Source organism: Equus quagga, chromosome 16, assembly GCF_021613505.1.
Source record: "Equus quagga isolate Etosha38 chromosome 16, UCLA_HA_Equagga_1.0, whole genome shotgun sequence".
Classification (NCBI taxonomy): domain Eukaryota; kingdom Metazoa; phylum Chordata; class Mammalia; order Perissodactyla; family Equidae; genus Equus; species Equus quagga.
The window spans coordinates 31,764,961-31,781,131 of record NC_060282.1 but is presented as its reverse complement, the minus strand read 5'-3'; the positions used below and the strand labels follow the sequence as shown (position 1 = coordinate 31,781,131).

The 16,171-nt window shown below is 35.0% G+C and overlaps 1 protein-coding gene across 3 annotated transcripts in view; it reads right to left on the bottom strand.

Annotated features, from left to right (window-relative positions):
- Positions 1-663: 663 nt before the first annotated feature.
- ANGPT1 (angiopoietin 1) overlaps positions 664-16,171 on the bottom strand; it is a 239,768-nt gene continuing 224,260 nt past the window's right edge. For all 3 annotated transcript variants that reach the window (XM_046641601.1, XM_046641602.1, XM_046641606.1), the window contains exons 8-9: positions 14,640-14,770; positions 664-3,188 (exon numbers count right to left, since the gene is read on the bottom strand). In XM_046641601.1, the coding sequence (XP_046497557.1) occupies positions 3,028-3,188; positions 14,640-14,770 (292 nt within the window). In that variant the 3' untranslated portion in view covers positions 664-3,027. The remainder of the gene's footprint in view (positions 3,189-14,639; positions 14,771-16,171) is intronic.

The following is a 16,171-nucleotide window of genomic DNA, read 5'->3' as shown; positions in this document are numbered from 1 at the left end:
TCAACTTCAGGCAGTAGTAAGGAAACACTGAAGGATTTTGAGCAGGGAAGAAACAGGTTCAGAAGTCTGGCTTTAGGAATAAGCTTGTGTGATTAGGGATGAATAGGAGCAGAGAGTAGCAGGAGAAAGAGTATCTTTTTCAGTGATATAGGTGGAAGTTAATGAAAATTCGGATCAATCTGGAGGCAATGGGAGCAGAATCAAGGGGAAAGGTAAAAAATTTCCTTCTAAGAACTGAACTGATAAGACAGCTGATAGACAGGAGGCCTGAGGGGCGAGGAGCATCTCCTTCATGCTCTTTCCCTTTGATAACTCAGATATTCAGCACACATCCTATTATTCCACATTCAGAGTCCTCAGGATTTATTGTCAACTGTCATATGCTAATACAACACTTAATAATTGGCAGGACATAACCAGCATACAGTAGAGATCTACCGTTCTAATAGAGCTAAGATATCTTACATCCCAGACTGAACATTTTCCAAAGATTGAGGCTTTAGTTCATTTAGTAGTCTTTTTTTCAGTGATTCTATACTCCCATAGATCTCTAATTTTAAATCTGTAAAACATTTATTTAAAATGAGATGAAGTTTCACAAATACATTGTTTTCAATTTTATTTATATCAAATAAAGCTGTGATTGATGTGAAGAAATTTGCATAGAAGCCACATGAATTTTATTGAAAGGAAAATTTAAAGACAAAATCCTAATACTTAGCTTACCACAAAATAATTAAATGCAAAGGATATACATGTTAAGTGGCCATAAACATGTAAGCATCACACAATGCACGTAATGGAGTCATAAAACATTTTATACTGCTTTATTATAAATAATTGGAAACAATATTTCATTTTTCAAACCCAGATAACAAACCAGTAAATGTCATGCTTTCTTTTTATTCATTATTTCATTTTATTTTTATAATATGAGTTGGGAAATAGTATTATTTATCAAAACACTGGTAAAAAGAATCTGTAGGAATACAAAAGAACAAAACACTCACTTTCATTCACTTAAATGAAAACAAGCAAGAAGATTTTTAGAGGGAGAGGCTAAATAGTGCTATGAAGGAGTCACCAAGAAGAGAAAAACTGCGGAATACCTGCAAATATCACTTGTAAGGCAAAACAGGTTGTATACAGATGCATAAATATAAAGACTTAATGGTAAACTTTAAAAAATATTTTCTTAAAAATGCAAATAGCTTTTACCTCTCAAATGGAGGAAAGCCACAAAGGGATAATAACAGATCAAGTCACCAGGTCTGAAATTGGTATTGTTGCTTTGAAAAAACATTTTTTTAAGAAAGGAAAGCCAATAAGCATTTCAATTTTCTTATCTCATAGAAACTCATGTTTTGATAAAAACTGTGCTCTATTGTAACCTTGAAGACGTAGAGGCAGAAAGTACTTCTTGATAAAATATTGTGCTAACTTCAAATTGCCACAAAAATCTGTGTCCCCAAATTTACTTAAAATAGATTATCCCATAGGAATATTTTCACTAAGAGATTTATAGCAGCTAACAGTCAGAATTTTCTTAGTGAGGTAACTATGATTAATTTTCTTTTTTGTGTGTTTCCTTTATGTATAACACAGAGTTTTGCCAATTTTCTCCACAAATAATAAGTTTTAAAAATGAGAAACTGCCTAAGAAAACAGAGCCTGCGTAGAAAAATGCGAAGAAATAATGTATTTCATAAAGTGGTATAGTGGATTTCTTTGAAAACTTGTGTTTATTTTCATCAATTAAGGACAACATTGTGTATTCCAGATGAAACAGCTATTAGGTTTACCATGGATATTAACATACTATGTACAATGGTATTTATAATTCCTTTTTTATTTTTCATAGACTTCAAAGTGTATCTTTTACAGAAACTGGAACAGAGTGAATCTGGAAAGCATGTTTTAGTTAATCAGCAAAAATTAAATTAGCATGAAATAGGGTGAAGAATTGAAGATCATTATTTTTAAAATAATGAAGTTACACTTAAGTATACACATGCAAGAAGATACTGTAAAATAAACTGTTCCAGTTTACTTGGTTTTACTTCAACTTAATACACTCTAAAACACTGCTTTAATGTATAATATCAAAGAAAATATTAAATGCATGTATATTATCTTAAGAGCTTGATGATATATTTCACATTCTTTAAACTTTACTCAGGCTATAAATATATTTATAGATCAGTCAGTCAGCTTTTAAAATAAATGAAAACTGTAGCATGGGGGATAAATTTTCACCTCATATGTCCATACTTGATTGTGTCCATTTTTTCTGAAAACTGTATCAAAAAATCAAAGAGTAATGGAGCGTGTTTCTACCTCACACGTTGTTCTTCATGCACTAAAATTCTTTATGGCTTCCCAAAATGAAATTTACATTTGAAGATGAGTTAACTGAAATCAACTAGTAAGTACGATTTAGGAGTTAGGCTTCTGAAATCCATTAACATTTAACCAATTCAGAGGGCGGTGCTGTTCTTCCTGAACTTTTATTAAAATTGTGCAACAGTATAAACTTACTGTTAGTAGGTTTGCATAGAAATAACACCATTTCACTGGTGTCATACATCTTTTCCAAAGGATTATGGCAGGCCTGTTTCTATTCTTCATGTATATTCTTTTGTTGTTGTTGTTGTTGTTAATTTTCTTCTTTTTTCAGTTTTACATGAATAAACCATATTTATCATCTGGCTACTATAGTTCCAAAATAAAATCCAGTAGTAATTTGAAGCACAGCGAACTGAGCAGTTTCTTCCCTTTTTAAAGCTTGATAGTGAGTGGCATTCTCTATAGCCAAGCCATATGAACATGGTAACCCCAAGAAGAGACTTTTGTGATCTCAAAAGGTTCCAAATCCACAGTCAAGAACCTTGATGACTTCACATAATTGCCACCTGTTGCTGGAAGGGAGATAATATTGTTTGCTTCAGAAGTTTTCAAGCAGTTTTTCATCTGGTAGCTTCTCCAGATTTCTTTGTTGCTTTTATAATTGCTTCTGATATTGTGCCTTCAAAAGTCTAAAGGTCGAATCATCATAGTTGTGGAACGTAAGGAGTAACTGGGCCCTTTGAAGTAGTGCCACTTTATCCCATTCAGTTTTCCATGGTTTTGTCCCGCTGTATAGAACATTCCGTTTAGATTGGATGGGCCACAAGCATCAAACCACCAGCCTGAAAAATTAGTTAACAATGAAAGAGAGAAGAGGAAGAAACAATTATAAATAAATTGAACACTTGGAAGCTAATAGCATTAACTGAAGGGGAAGTTATTCATACTTGTTATAATTATTTGCAAATAGGAGGCATTTAAGAAATATCTTCTCAGTACTGGAATTGTTTTGAATAACATCGATTCAGGCAGTGTACGAACAATCGGAGAAAGGAATGCTTTCATGAAAATTAGCTTTCAGTGTCACTCCATTCGGACTCATTTCACACTGTGAGGATGGGAAGCTTCTGGGTTTCAAGATGTGATCTAAATCAGCCTGGATTTATGTGTAGGGCAAGTAAAATGCAGATACCCAAAAGAGGCATCTACCTTAAGCCTGTTATTGGGAATAGAACCATTAATTATTAGTGATGAAGTTCAGAACATTAGACAACTGGCATTGAAATAGAAAGAAATGTTCCCTATTTACTCTATAATTTTGCCAAGAACTGGCTCTTCGCTGCTTCTGAAATTATTTGGATACTGGGCAATGACTGTGAATTTGAATTACCAGGCCCTCTCTGTAGTTTATAGCCATACGGGAAGTGTGCATCAACAGTAGCCACATAGTTCCTCTAGAGCAGTATGTTTTCTGTGATTGTCCAAAAAGAAAAACAACTTGATGAGTAACATGGAGCTCCTATGCTCCCTGTAAGGATAACTTAGTACTTTATTTTTTTTAATGAATCAAGTTCTTAGATTTTTAGATAAAACATAGTACTTTTTCTCTCTCTTCTGGAGTAACACTACTGAAATCTTTAGGGAGAGATTTATGCCAGAGACATTCTGGCATATTTGTATTTGGATACAGTTGACCTCCCTTTGATTACAGAGTTCTACCTAAGGGACTAATAGTTAAAGAAAAAGCTGTACAGCTGATGTTTGACTGTAACATGAGCATCATCTTGCAGAAACTTTAGAAAAAGTTATATGAAGAAAAGCTAGTTCTCACTTTTCAATTTTTGAAGATGAATACAGCTGGGTTGTGTTTGCAAAGTCAAACTAGAGGCATAGCAAGCTGTATTAATCACCGATTCATACTGGGGAACAGTAAGGTATGTCTTGATGAGTTTGGAAAGACACTGTGTTCGATGCTGTTTTACCAACTGTACGCAAACAACATAGATGTTAATGTAGTCAAAACACGAGGGACAAGAAGGTTCTTGTTTGGCGAGGGAAGAGGAACTGTAAAATTCCACCTTTTTTTCTTAAGATTAATTCTTTAAAAAATTTTTTGGTAAGTACAACTAGTAAAAATATGCTATTTATATTACAAAAGGCATTCTAACATTAGGAAATTTATTTACCCAGAAGACTCTCAAAGGACAAAATGATTGCTTTAGTGTTTTAACTCTTTCCTCCTTTTCTATGACCTTCTTGAGGCACTCTTCCATCATGTTAATGAGCCTTTCATACTCTTTCAAATATCCACCATGGTGTCTGAAGTAAACGCAGTTACTCTATTGTTGAGAAGTGCAAATTACAGAATGATCCTCCAAATTATCTTAAGGCACTCAGGGTAAAAGTGTGTGGTTTTGTCCGGTTTATAGAAAGTCACAAGAGTTCTGAAAGAGTGTGGGAAGGCAGAGGGCTGTAGCAACAGCAGCCTGGCCATAAAGGACACAGGCAGAAGGATACATTTATCGGGAAACTTATGATGAGCTTAAGAAAGAGAAACGGAACTAGCATCCAACTAGGGGCACATAACAGAATCAGATAAACGGATCTTGTGTATATTTTCCAATGAGTATGACAGGGTAATGTTTGTGGTGAGGAGAATGGCATTTTGGAGATACTGAAAGAAGAACAGTATGGCTGGGTCAGAGTTGACAAGAAAACCAGTAGCCCGAAGCCAAGAGAGTCTGAAGACCAAATCACATAGTCTTTTGTTCATTATCCCAAGGCATGGTCTATATACCAGCCCACCTCGCATACTTAGTGCTGCACAGTTTGCTTAACAAATAACTGGCCAGCAACTACAGGCTTATTGACAGAGCGATTGACTTAGTTTCTTCTTGAACAGCCTCTATGGTCTGAAATAGTTTAGCTTGCTAAAAAGCTACATTTGATAGACACCCGAAGACATAACATCCGTGCTTACTGTATTCAATTTTTCTTTCTTTATTCATTCAATATGTAATTATTCTGAAGTGTTGTCACACAATACTCAACAAGACAGATGCGGTCCCTGCCCTTATGGAACTTACTTCTAATGTGAGAAATAGGCAAAAAAGTAGCAAATAAATAAAATACCTACAAAGCATGACCAAAAAGAAAAGAAAAAAAGAGAAAAGAATCAGGGAGCCATGAAGGAAAATAACAGACTTACTTGACTTTTCATGTTCATGGAAGATGTTGACATTTAATGAGAGATGAAGGATGAGAGGGAGGCAGCCATGTGAAGATGGGGAAAGACTCTTTTAAGCAGAGTATAGCACATGACAAAGTTATTAGGAAGAAAGAGAGCTTGGTTTAAGGACTAAAAGAACATCAGTGTAGCTGGCACATAGTGAACAAAGGAGGGACTTGCAGAAAATGAAGGTGGAGAAGTAGGCAGTTTTGGTGGAAAGCTGAACAATGTTTGCGGAAAAATTTATAGTTTATCCAGCCTACTTGTCCATCATCAGGTGAACAAGTAAAACATTCCCTAGGAATGGGAACCAATATTTAGCAAGAGGAACCAGATCTTCCAGCTGAAATGTGTAATCAAATATTACTTAGAACCCTCATTCTATAACTATGGTCTGCCGAAGTTATCCTGAGCATCTGTGGTAGCGTGATAAAGAGGAGAAAAATGAATCTAGAATCAATTCAACGAATATTAACCAATAGAAGGACATAAAGGTCAGAGTTGAGTAAAATTAAATTCCTGACTTCAAGGAGTGCACAGTTTTGTGTAGGACACAACAAATTGTTAAAAAATGAGATGATAGCTGTTAAACAGAGATGAAAAAAATCCTTAGAAACATAAACAGAAAGTCCTGTTTGTGGGTCCATAAGGCTCACTCATTTACCTCCTGAGCTGGGTCCTGAAGGATGGCTGTGAGTTCACTGGGCAGAAAGAGATTCTAAAGACAGTATGTACTCTGAGAGAGCAGGAGAGAGTGTCTGCCAGCAGCTTGCTTGGCTGGAGTGCCAGTGGGTAAGGGGTTGGAGAATATAGGGCTAGCAAAATAAACAGGAGGGAGCACACAGAGGTTTTTATTACATTTTTAGAAATTTTCTTTTGGCCAATGAGGAGCCTGGAGAACACCAGACCAGAAATTAGAAAACCCAGACTTCAATGCTGACTTCACCAATTAATAACCAAGAAATCTTAGGCAATAACGTAAATAACATTGATATTTATTGAACAGTTAATATGTGTCAGGGACTCTGCTAAAACATTTATGTGCATTTTCTTATTTTATTCCCCAACAGCCTTATGTGGTATGGCAAGTACCATCATAAAGACACTGATGCTCAGATAGTTTAAGGAACATTTCCAAGGTCATACAGCCACTTACCTCTTCACTTATAAGATGTGGATTATAAATGTCCGAACAACCATTTTCATAGCACAGTTGCAAGGATCAAAGAAGATGATGCACTATTAGGGCCTGTAACACCCCATCTAAGTGCTTTGTATAAGTTATCTAGGAAGTGGGGCATGAGGGTTAGAGCAGGAACCAAAAGGATTAAATTTTGTGAGGCATCATAATGATTTAATAATGAAGACCAGGTCCTTGGTAACAACATATTTCCTTATTTGCTTGATAGAGTTTATTAGAGAAATATGAAAATGATTTGGCCCCAAATGAGTACAGTTGTACAGCGTTTGCCTTCTAAAGACATGGCATTTAAGCACCTAACATGTGTTTTGTTTTCAATGATTATCTCTTTATCTTAAGACCAGTGGGCCGTCTATACTATGGACTATCAGAGGGCAATTGATAATAATAAGATGATGAATTAAGATGGCAGAAAACTAAATGAAAGGGCAATTATTTCTCATGACAATTTTGGTTGTAGTTTCCTTTATAAAATACTCTGAACTTCAAGGTAGCAAAAATGGTTAGCTCTGTGCTAGTAAGTATTCTCTGACACATGTATTAAAGCAAACTAAGGAATTTCTTTGCATTACATATTTCAGTTTGTCCACTTTCTACCCCTCTCTGAAAAAATTAAGCATGACCAGGTCTTTTAAACATAAATCCTGAAAAGACAAGGTTTTAAAGCATATTTCCAGAAAGCGGGCAAAAGTATAGCAGACTCATGGTTATTCATATGTAATCCCTAGTATTCAGATAATCATATATACTCAACAGTGTGTGAGTTTACATATATAAGTAAGTTCCATGTAAGTTCCATGCAAATATAAGTTTGCATGGAACGAAGGTGTTCTGTGTGGGTATGCCTGAGTTTGCAGGTCCTCTCTGATAAAATACCAAATAGCTGAATTACATATCCTCTATAATCCTCGGGAAATATTAACTTTGTACTTTGTTCTGTATGTGCCTGGGCATAACAAATGAGCAATATGCTAAAGAAGTTAATCTAGGAAAGGCACTTTAAGCTTAAAAGAACTCACTGTTTCAAGCAAAGGATGGAAGAAAGCAGCAGCTTCCATCTGCTATTAGGACAACTGATAAAATGTCTCAAATGTTTTAAGATTGGCAACTGCCAAGATGCACTTTGCCAAGCATTTTTCTTCATAACCTGTAACCTCATGTATATTTTAATAAGAAATCTGAGATGCATGTTTCTAATTCATTTACACTTAACTCATTAAAATTTAGTTTTCTAATAACTATCCCGGGCTTCCCAGGCCTTTAAAAATCATTTAAGCCTGTTATCTTTGAAGCAGAAAATTCACATTTTATCACCAGTAAATGAAACTTTGCCCAGAAAATAGGAATTTGATTTTAAACGTTGTACTCAGGAAGTGCAAATTTGTTTGACAGTCAGGAAACCAAACCTTCAAATTCTTTTGATCCTAAACAAAATGTCTCTCAACACTTCTTTTCTAAGGTAAAAAGTACAGCAAAATGAAAAGATATATCTGTTTTTATGGATTTCTTTCATTTATTTTCAATGCATGCATTCTAATCAGCAATATGGAACAGAACTTGCATGGAGAATAAGATTTTCCTCTTTTATCGTTAAATAAGGATGAGGCTGAACTGAACCAATTGGTGCCCTTGTTATCAATGGGATCATCACAAAAAAATCACTCGCTGAGTTTATGTGCACAAAATTGGCGTTACCCATAGCTAGCCTCAAGGAGCAGCTGCATGGGTCTTGTGTGCAGGAGGCAGAGGACCTTTCCAGAGGTCTGCATTCTCTCTGTCATCTCGTACTACATCCCCTTCAGGCCAAGGACTTGGCTTTTTTTTCCTTTCTCTTTTTGTTCCAAAGATGAAAAGTTGTTTATCCTGGCCAGTAATCTTGAATTCGTTAAAAACCTCTAGGTATTCTCTTACTGTCTCTCCCCTCCCATGGACTTCATTTCACTTTTAACCCGGTTTAAGTGAGGAAATCCTCATGAAAATGTGCTGCAAACAGTCAAACAGAGCTAAACTGCTGTCTTTGAAGGCCATTCCTTTTAACAGAGGCAGTAAAAGGAGTGTATGAGGTGATGGCTTATCTGGAGGTTGCATTCAAATCCTACCTCTGACACTAATTCTGCGACCTTTGGCAAGTTATCTAACTTTTCTCTATCTCAGTTCTTGCCAACAGCGTTATTGTGGTCCTTACTTCAAAGAGTTTTTAGAAGCATCATGTAAGTTATTAACTATAAATCATTTAGGATAATGCAAAAATGTCTGTTAGACAGTAAGAGTGCAATAAATATTTGCTAAATTATTATTAGAGCAAACTACAAACAAAATTAAGCTTTTGATTATTTCTCGTCCGCTGTCAATTATTAACCTTTGGTGGCAACCTTGTGGTATAGGCCTATCAGTTCTGGTTCACCCTTTTCCAAACTTCTCTTTTGAAAAACATTTTCTGATATTCTTTCTTCTTTTTCCAGTAAGTAAAAATTTCCTCAAGAAAATAGAAATATAATCCTAAACTTTGCACTGAGGATGTTCAAATTTATTTGAAAGTCAGGAATCAAACACTCCAAATTTCCAATTCTAAAGTTTAGTCTTCTAGGTTTTAGTTATTCTTAAAATTTAGTTCCAGTCCTCAATATTCACCCCATTGTTCCATGTGTGTGCATGCAAATGCATACATGTGATTATGCATCTTAAATCTAAGTTCACGCAAGAGTCACATTCATACTCGCATTGATTTATTTTTATGTATTCTCACTGGGATCATTTGTAATTTTGCAAAGTCTTTTCAGAGATTCTGATAACATATTCATTTAACCAACATTTATCGAACACACGCAACGTGCCAGACACTGCTCTAGGCACTGAGGACACAGCAATAGATAGCCCAAAGTCCCTGCCTTCAAGGAATGTACATTTTTGTGGACTAGGCTTACAGTTATGTACTAAATAAGGAATTGCTTTGGAATAAAGTAATGCAATGTAGATTTCTGTGGTCAACCTTAAATTATCCCTATGGATCTTTTCTCTGAACATTTTTGCTTGAAAACCTAGGGAATGCCAGTTATCTGACAATGCTTAACTCATCCTTCCTGGGTTATTAAAAAACTCTAAGATGATTATATGTTCCCCAAAGATCTTGTCACTTCAGCATCATTCACCAGTTGGAGAAGCTACTAATTTCTTCCATTTTCTTTGTCTTCTTCAAGATTATATAGCAGGCAATATCAACTCTCTGCTGCAAGCATTTATCAGCTCTCTGCTCCTAGCATCTGGTAAGTTCTAGGGTGTACTAAGAAATTTATGTGTATGGCTTTATCCTCTCTTTTAGGACCGAATTGAGAAATATCCTTTGTTAGCTTTAGCAAAGTCCTGTCTGTCGGCTGACATAGTTTATGCGTGGGAAAAGAGATCGGAGTTTCTACCATAACAGATTCTTTCTGCAGAAGGTTAGGTCACATTTTTGCATAGCTTTTACGTTATATACTAAATATGGAAATTATGTTGAAAGAAAAGTAAGGTAAGGAAAGGAATGTAAAGCAATACCACACTTCGTTTTGTTTTTTCGTCAGCAACATTTAATAATTGTAGTTTCTAACAGACTTTTAGAAATATTTGCTTGAAGAATGCTAATTTAGTACCAAAGACCATGTTTTCCTTGAATGTAAGTTCACTTTGAGTGTGACAATCTAGTAATAAAAATTTTTCATTTTCACAGTTTTGGAGTCAGAGTTGTTTTGCGTATTTATTTTTTAGACTATAAATCCATATAAACAAAAGCACACATTGGATGAGACTTCATTTTCATTTTCTTAATGTTAAATATTAGATAAAATTCAAGTTGGTAATGAAATGGATTCCTCTCTCTGATCTCAGGAGGGCATAGTAGGAGCTCTCCTGTGGGACTAAGAAAATATTTCCTATAATGATCTCTTAAATTTATCCTCCCAGTACTGAAATATACAGATTTGTTGTTAACAGCCTACATAGAGGGGAGACCTAAAGAGAAAACTTACGAATTTTCCTAAAGCCAATGAAATCACAGACAAAGATATTTCTGACTTATAAGTCTATGCTGACAAATCACCTCTAGTTAATGATTAATTAAGGGGTCAATTCCAGAGAAAATGTGCCTGGCAACTTGATCTTGAAATATATGCTCTGGTCCCATATGAAATGTGTAATAAAACATAAAAATAACTCAATACATAAGTTGGGTGGAAGAATTGCTGGCTTTCTGGTAAGGAAGGAATAAGTCCATATACTTCTGGGAAAGGAGGTGTAAAACACTGTGCTATCTATTTCTATTGACGGCAAATGTGCTTTTGCAGCCCCTCATGCCTCCTTTCCACTCAACGATCCACTATGAATTACAACCCATGCATCGAAAGATAATATCACTTGTTTTTCCCTACTGTAGCCACAATGAGTACATGGAATAATAGAATCACAGAACTAGAAAAAAAATGTGACATTCTTATCTAGATCCACAACTACAGGAACATGCATAAGCAAACTCTTTCAGATGAATAGCTTTACGTTCTCTTCTTGAAGATGTTCATAACTAGACATGCACAATGCTCCCTGGCAACTCATTCCAGCATTTGACCCCCGGACACTCCATCTAAAGTCACTTCCCCCTTCCTCCAATAACTCTATTACATATTATATTTTGTCCCTAGAACTTGTTATGGTTTGAAATTGTGTTATTTATTGTTTACTTTTTTGTTGATGGCCTCCCTCCATAGATGCAAGCTCTATTCTGTCTTTCTTATTCCCTTAATAGTTACTTGTGAAAAATATGTTAAATTGATAGAAGGAATTTAAGAAGTTAAGATGTTAGGAAAGAAGGAAGAAAGATCAAAATGTTCTACCTTATGTCTAGCTGAAATACCTTTTGCTTTCAATTAAGCCCATCTCCTCTTGTTTAGTCTTTGACAGATAAGGGGAGCAACGATACTACATTCTCCAATTAAAATCCTTCCACGTACTTAAAGAAAACTATTTAGGATAGTTAGCGGGCAATAAATTTTACTTTACCCTTAATTCCTTTTCTAAGAAATAAAGAAAAAATATATAAATAAACAAGACAAAACAAAGCTTTAATTGATAATGATGGAGAAGTATGAGTTATTAATTTCAAAGAGTATGAAATTTCACTGCTTAAACGAGACTATTTTCAATAGGCAAAAAATTCAAATACAAATTTTAAAAAAGAAAGGAAAAATCATCAGATGAAGAAAATGTTTCTAAGGGAAAATATGACAGAGAATAAATAGTGGTGGTGGGGATCTGCTAATTAGGACGTAAGTTCCAGGCAATACTCAAGTTACCTGGACTGTCATCGACATTCATCCTTATGTTCTCCAGTTCTTAGCTATCTAAATTCCACATTTTAGCTTTGCAGAGTGAATAGCTTTGCAAGACCTGGATTCTTTCAAAAGGATATTTGATAGGGTAATGGCGTTTATTACAAAAACACATTTACTTAGACTATTTCAGCCCAAGCAATAAGTGGAAATTTTCTCTCCCCAACATATGCGTTTATTGGTGAGTAAGAAGCAAGTCCAAGAATGATTATGGATGAATGAACATGACAAAGTTCCATCATTTGCAGCAGAAATAAAGTCATAAATCTGAGCAATGAAGTTTTCTCATTGACAACCAAGAGGGGCATTCTCCTCTTTGGTCTATATTTTCATTATGATGACAGGAATATGAACATATTGGAACACTCTTCTAAGGAAACATTTGAAAGATTTTACTGTTGGTTCATGTGTTGTATTTATTTGGTAACAAAAATTATATGTAAAAATAGACATGGAGAAAATGAAGCATACTTATATTAAAATGGGCAGGAAACTGGGCAAAGTCATTTTGTCTTTGTATAAAGTTACTGACAATTTCATTTATGGGATCAAGAAGGCAATGAAAAGAAAAATTTTCTTTCAGAATAAAAGTTCAAAATCTTACCTGTGGGTACCAGTTTTTAAAAACATTCTAAATTTGTAACACCTGTTTGGGGGAGGGGGTCATAAAATTACATATAGAGGACATTTACCTATTTGAAGAGCTTGAATGTGATGCCAAAATGGCATATTTAAAGCTTAAGGAGAAAGACATGATAGAGGTGGAATCATAACAAGTTGGCTTTAACAATGCTAGGGCTCATCTCACGTTGAAAAGATGTTAACATAAGTGGAGTGGATGGGGGTAAAAGGGATGTGACTTGGTGGTGGTAGTAATAGAGGGCTCGGGGATGGGGATGAAGGTGGAAAGTTTTCTGCAAAACCTTCTCTCTATACTCTTCCAAGCTCTGTTAATTGATAAGAAAAACATCAACCTAATGTTTCATTTCATTGACTTCAAAATTTGAAAGTGATTTCAAGCGTTACAAGATGGTTATCCATTAATTCATGTACCATATTTTTTATTGAGTTCCTATGTGCCACAATCTACTGCGCTAGATGTTACGAATAAAATGGTGAACATTAACTTACTTTTGTTCTCCTTACGTACAAAGTGGAGATTAGAGTTTCCCTCTCTGCTTATCTCACAGAGTTGATTTGAAGTTCAAGTAAGATAGTATAACATATACAGTGACATATAATAACACGTAATAATAATGGTAGTAATATCATATTTGGGGAAGGAAAATACTAGATTTAGAGTTTTTTCCTTACTAGCATGAAAACATGTTTTGTTGTAGACTAACACAGAGAAAGGATCAGAACAGCTTAAGGTGGGAGTGGTTGCTATCCCAGTAAGAGAGAGAAGCAATGCTAAAACTGTGAGAGGAGAAACAGTGGGAAAAAAATTTCCTTTACAATTTTGTTTGGTGCAAACTCCTTCCTTGCCAGAGCCTATAACATTCTTGAGCTACATCATTTGCAACGGGTTTTAGCTTAGTGTTTCTCAAACTTCAATCTGTTGTGTATCAACTTTGCAGGTTTTGCCATATCCCTTTATAACATTTATTAATATTTTTCTTTAAATCTACGATTTTTTAAATATCAAATAGTGTGAATACATTTAAAACTGCATTCCTTTAAAGAAGAAACAAATACCACTTGCTATAATAAAAGACAGATATAAAACTCAATAAAATTAAAACAAAATCACTTTGATTCTAGGTAGGTGCCATTGCCTAACCAAGGTCCTGAGCCTCAGGCCAAAGGGTTTGCTGCCTTTGCTAAGAAGGGTCATTATTGAGTAAGTGCTAAGGAAGTGTTACAGACATGTTTGCACCAAATTAAGAATTTCTCTTTGACACAATCAGAAGGCTAGAAAATACTGCAAAAGTGCAAAAGGATTAACTTTCTTACTCAGTGATACAATATTATTCAATGATATCACCTATACCAGCGCAAATGTCTTGCAGAGGTCAATACTGTATAATACGAAACCCTGGCACAGCCGGTCTAAATTGTATGACTTTAGATCTAACTACACCTCTATATTCTTCTTATTCTATTTCATAGAAGATTAATGAACTCTATTACACAGTTGCAAAGCATTTTGTAAGAATTTTTTTTTTCTGTATGTTGAATTCTCAAATTGTTCATTCCATTATGGGCATTATTATGATTATTTAGAAGGTAGAATAACTGGGATTTTAAGAGGCTAAAGAATTTATTCAGAGCCAAGTTTAGCATGTCCCTTCTATAGATGTTGGGGGAGGAGGAAAAACTTCTAAATATGCTAGCGATGTCTTGCACAAGAACATATGGTAAATTAGTGGGCAGAACAAAATGATCTCTAGGGACTTGCTCTTAAGTTTCCTGACCAGAAGACCAGAGTCATTTCTCATAGATAAGAAACCTCAAGCCTCAAACCAATGAAACATAACTTAGAGAATGGCCCCATAGGACTTACCTCCTGTTAGCATGAGGGCACATTTGCACATACAGTTGTCATTATCAGCATCTTTAGTGCTGAAATCAGCACCGTGTAAGATCAGGCTGCTCTGTTTTCCTGCTGTCCCAGTGTGACCCTTTAAATACAACCTGAAGTTAAAAAAAAAAAAAAAAAAAAGATAAGCCATTCAACAGAATAACAGAACCCAGAAGACTGGCATGTTGAATGTTTGCCTTTTTCATTATTTTCTCTTTTCTTTGAACTCAGCCCTTCCAACAAACTGCTACAAGATCCAAGCTCTCTGAACGAAAAGCAAGAAAGACTAAATAGAGGAAGGAAGGAGAAAAGGATGGATGGAGGGAGGGAAAATGGGAGGAAGGAAGGAAGGAAAGACTCCAAATTACAGATAGACAAAATTCTCTATGGCTATGTGCTTGGTGTTTATTTCACTATGCACGTTCAAACTCATAGCTCCCTGATAATGCAAGATCCACAGAAGGAAAATATACAATTAAACTCCACTCAAGTTTTGTTGGTTTCAATGATTAACAGAACTTGTAGTTAATAGTAGGCTGAAGGAAACTTCTAATGCTGAATTATCACATACAAACATATTTTAAAACTCTGAGAGGCAGGCTAAAAGTCAATATTTCTCTACACTGTCTTTTGCAGGTAAACCGGAACGAATGTTGAGTTGACATTAAGTGAGTGACTGGTAAGTGCTGGATATAGTTTATACTTTTATCTTTTCACAAGAAGATTATAGTTTAAACCTCATAATTTACAATAATTTCTTCGTGTGACCAAGGCAATAGGAATAAACAATTATAAATTTAGGAAGTAGAGGAAAGCAAAAAGAAGAAAATAAAAAGCAACCCAAATCTCATCTCTGAATATAACTACTCTTAACATTATGGTTTATATACATTTAGCCTTTTCCCTGTTTTTCCCCTCTCCAAATAGAAAATATTATTTATTTTAATTTTAAGTAAACATGCAATTTCTGATCACATTCTCATAAAAATTTTGAACAATGGACATAAAGTGTTTGCCCACAGGCCTATCTCATCTACCTCTTCAGAAGTAATTGCTCATGTCAGTTTTGTACTCTTAAAAACAGCTTTTCCTCATGTATAAACACAAATGAAATCATACTTTACATTTTCTTTATAATATGCTTTTCATATATAATTTTATATCCATTTCTCCACGCCATTACATAGTCTTCTTCAACATCATTTGGAAGCTGTTGAATGACTATATCATCAATTGTCTCAAGTTTAAGGGTTCCTTCCTAAATCTCTAAATAAGTATGCAAGTATATATGTTAGGGTTAGAATAAAGTATAGAATAAACATCTACAGTGTATTTTGCTGAACTTCACCTCTATGGACCTCATCAACGATGTATATTAAGGTCTGTAAGTAAAAAGAGACATTTTTCTAGATCCACATAATCAAGATTTGAAGGTCAGCCTTCTAGTCCCGGCAGCTTTTCTCTGAATTATTGCAGAAGTCTTACGACTGGTCTCACTGCCTTGAGTCCTTGCT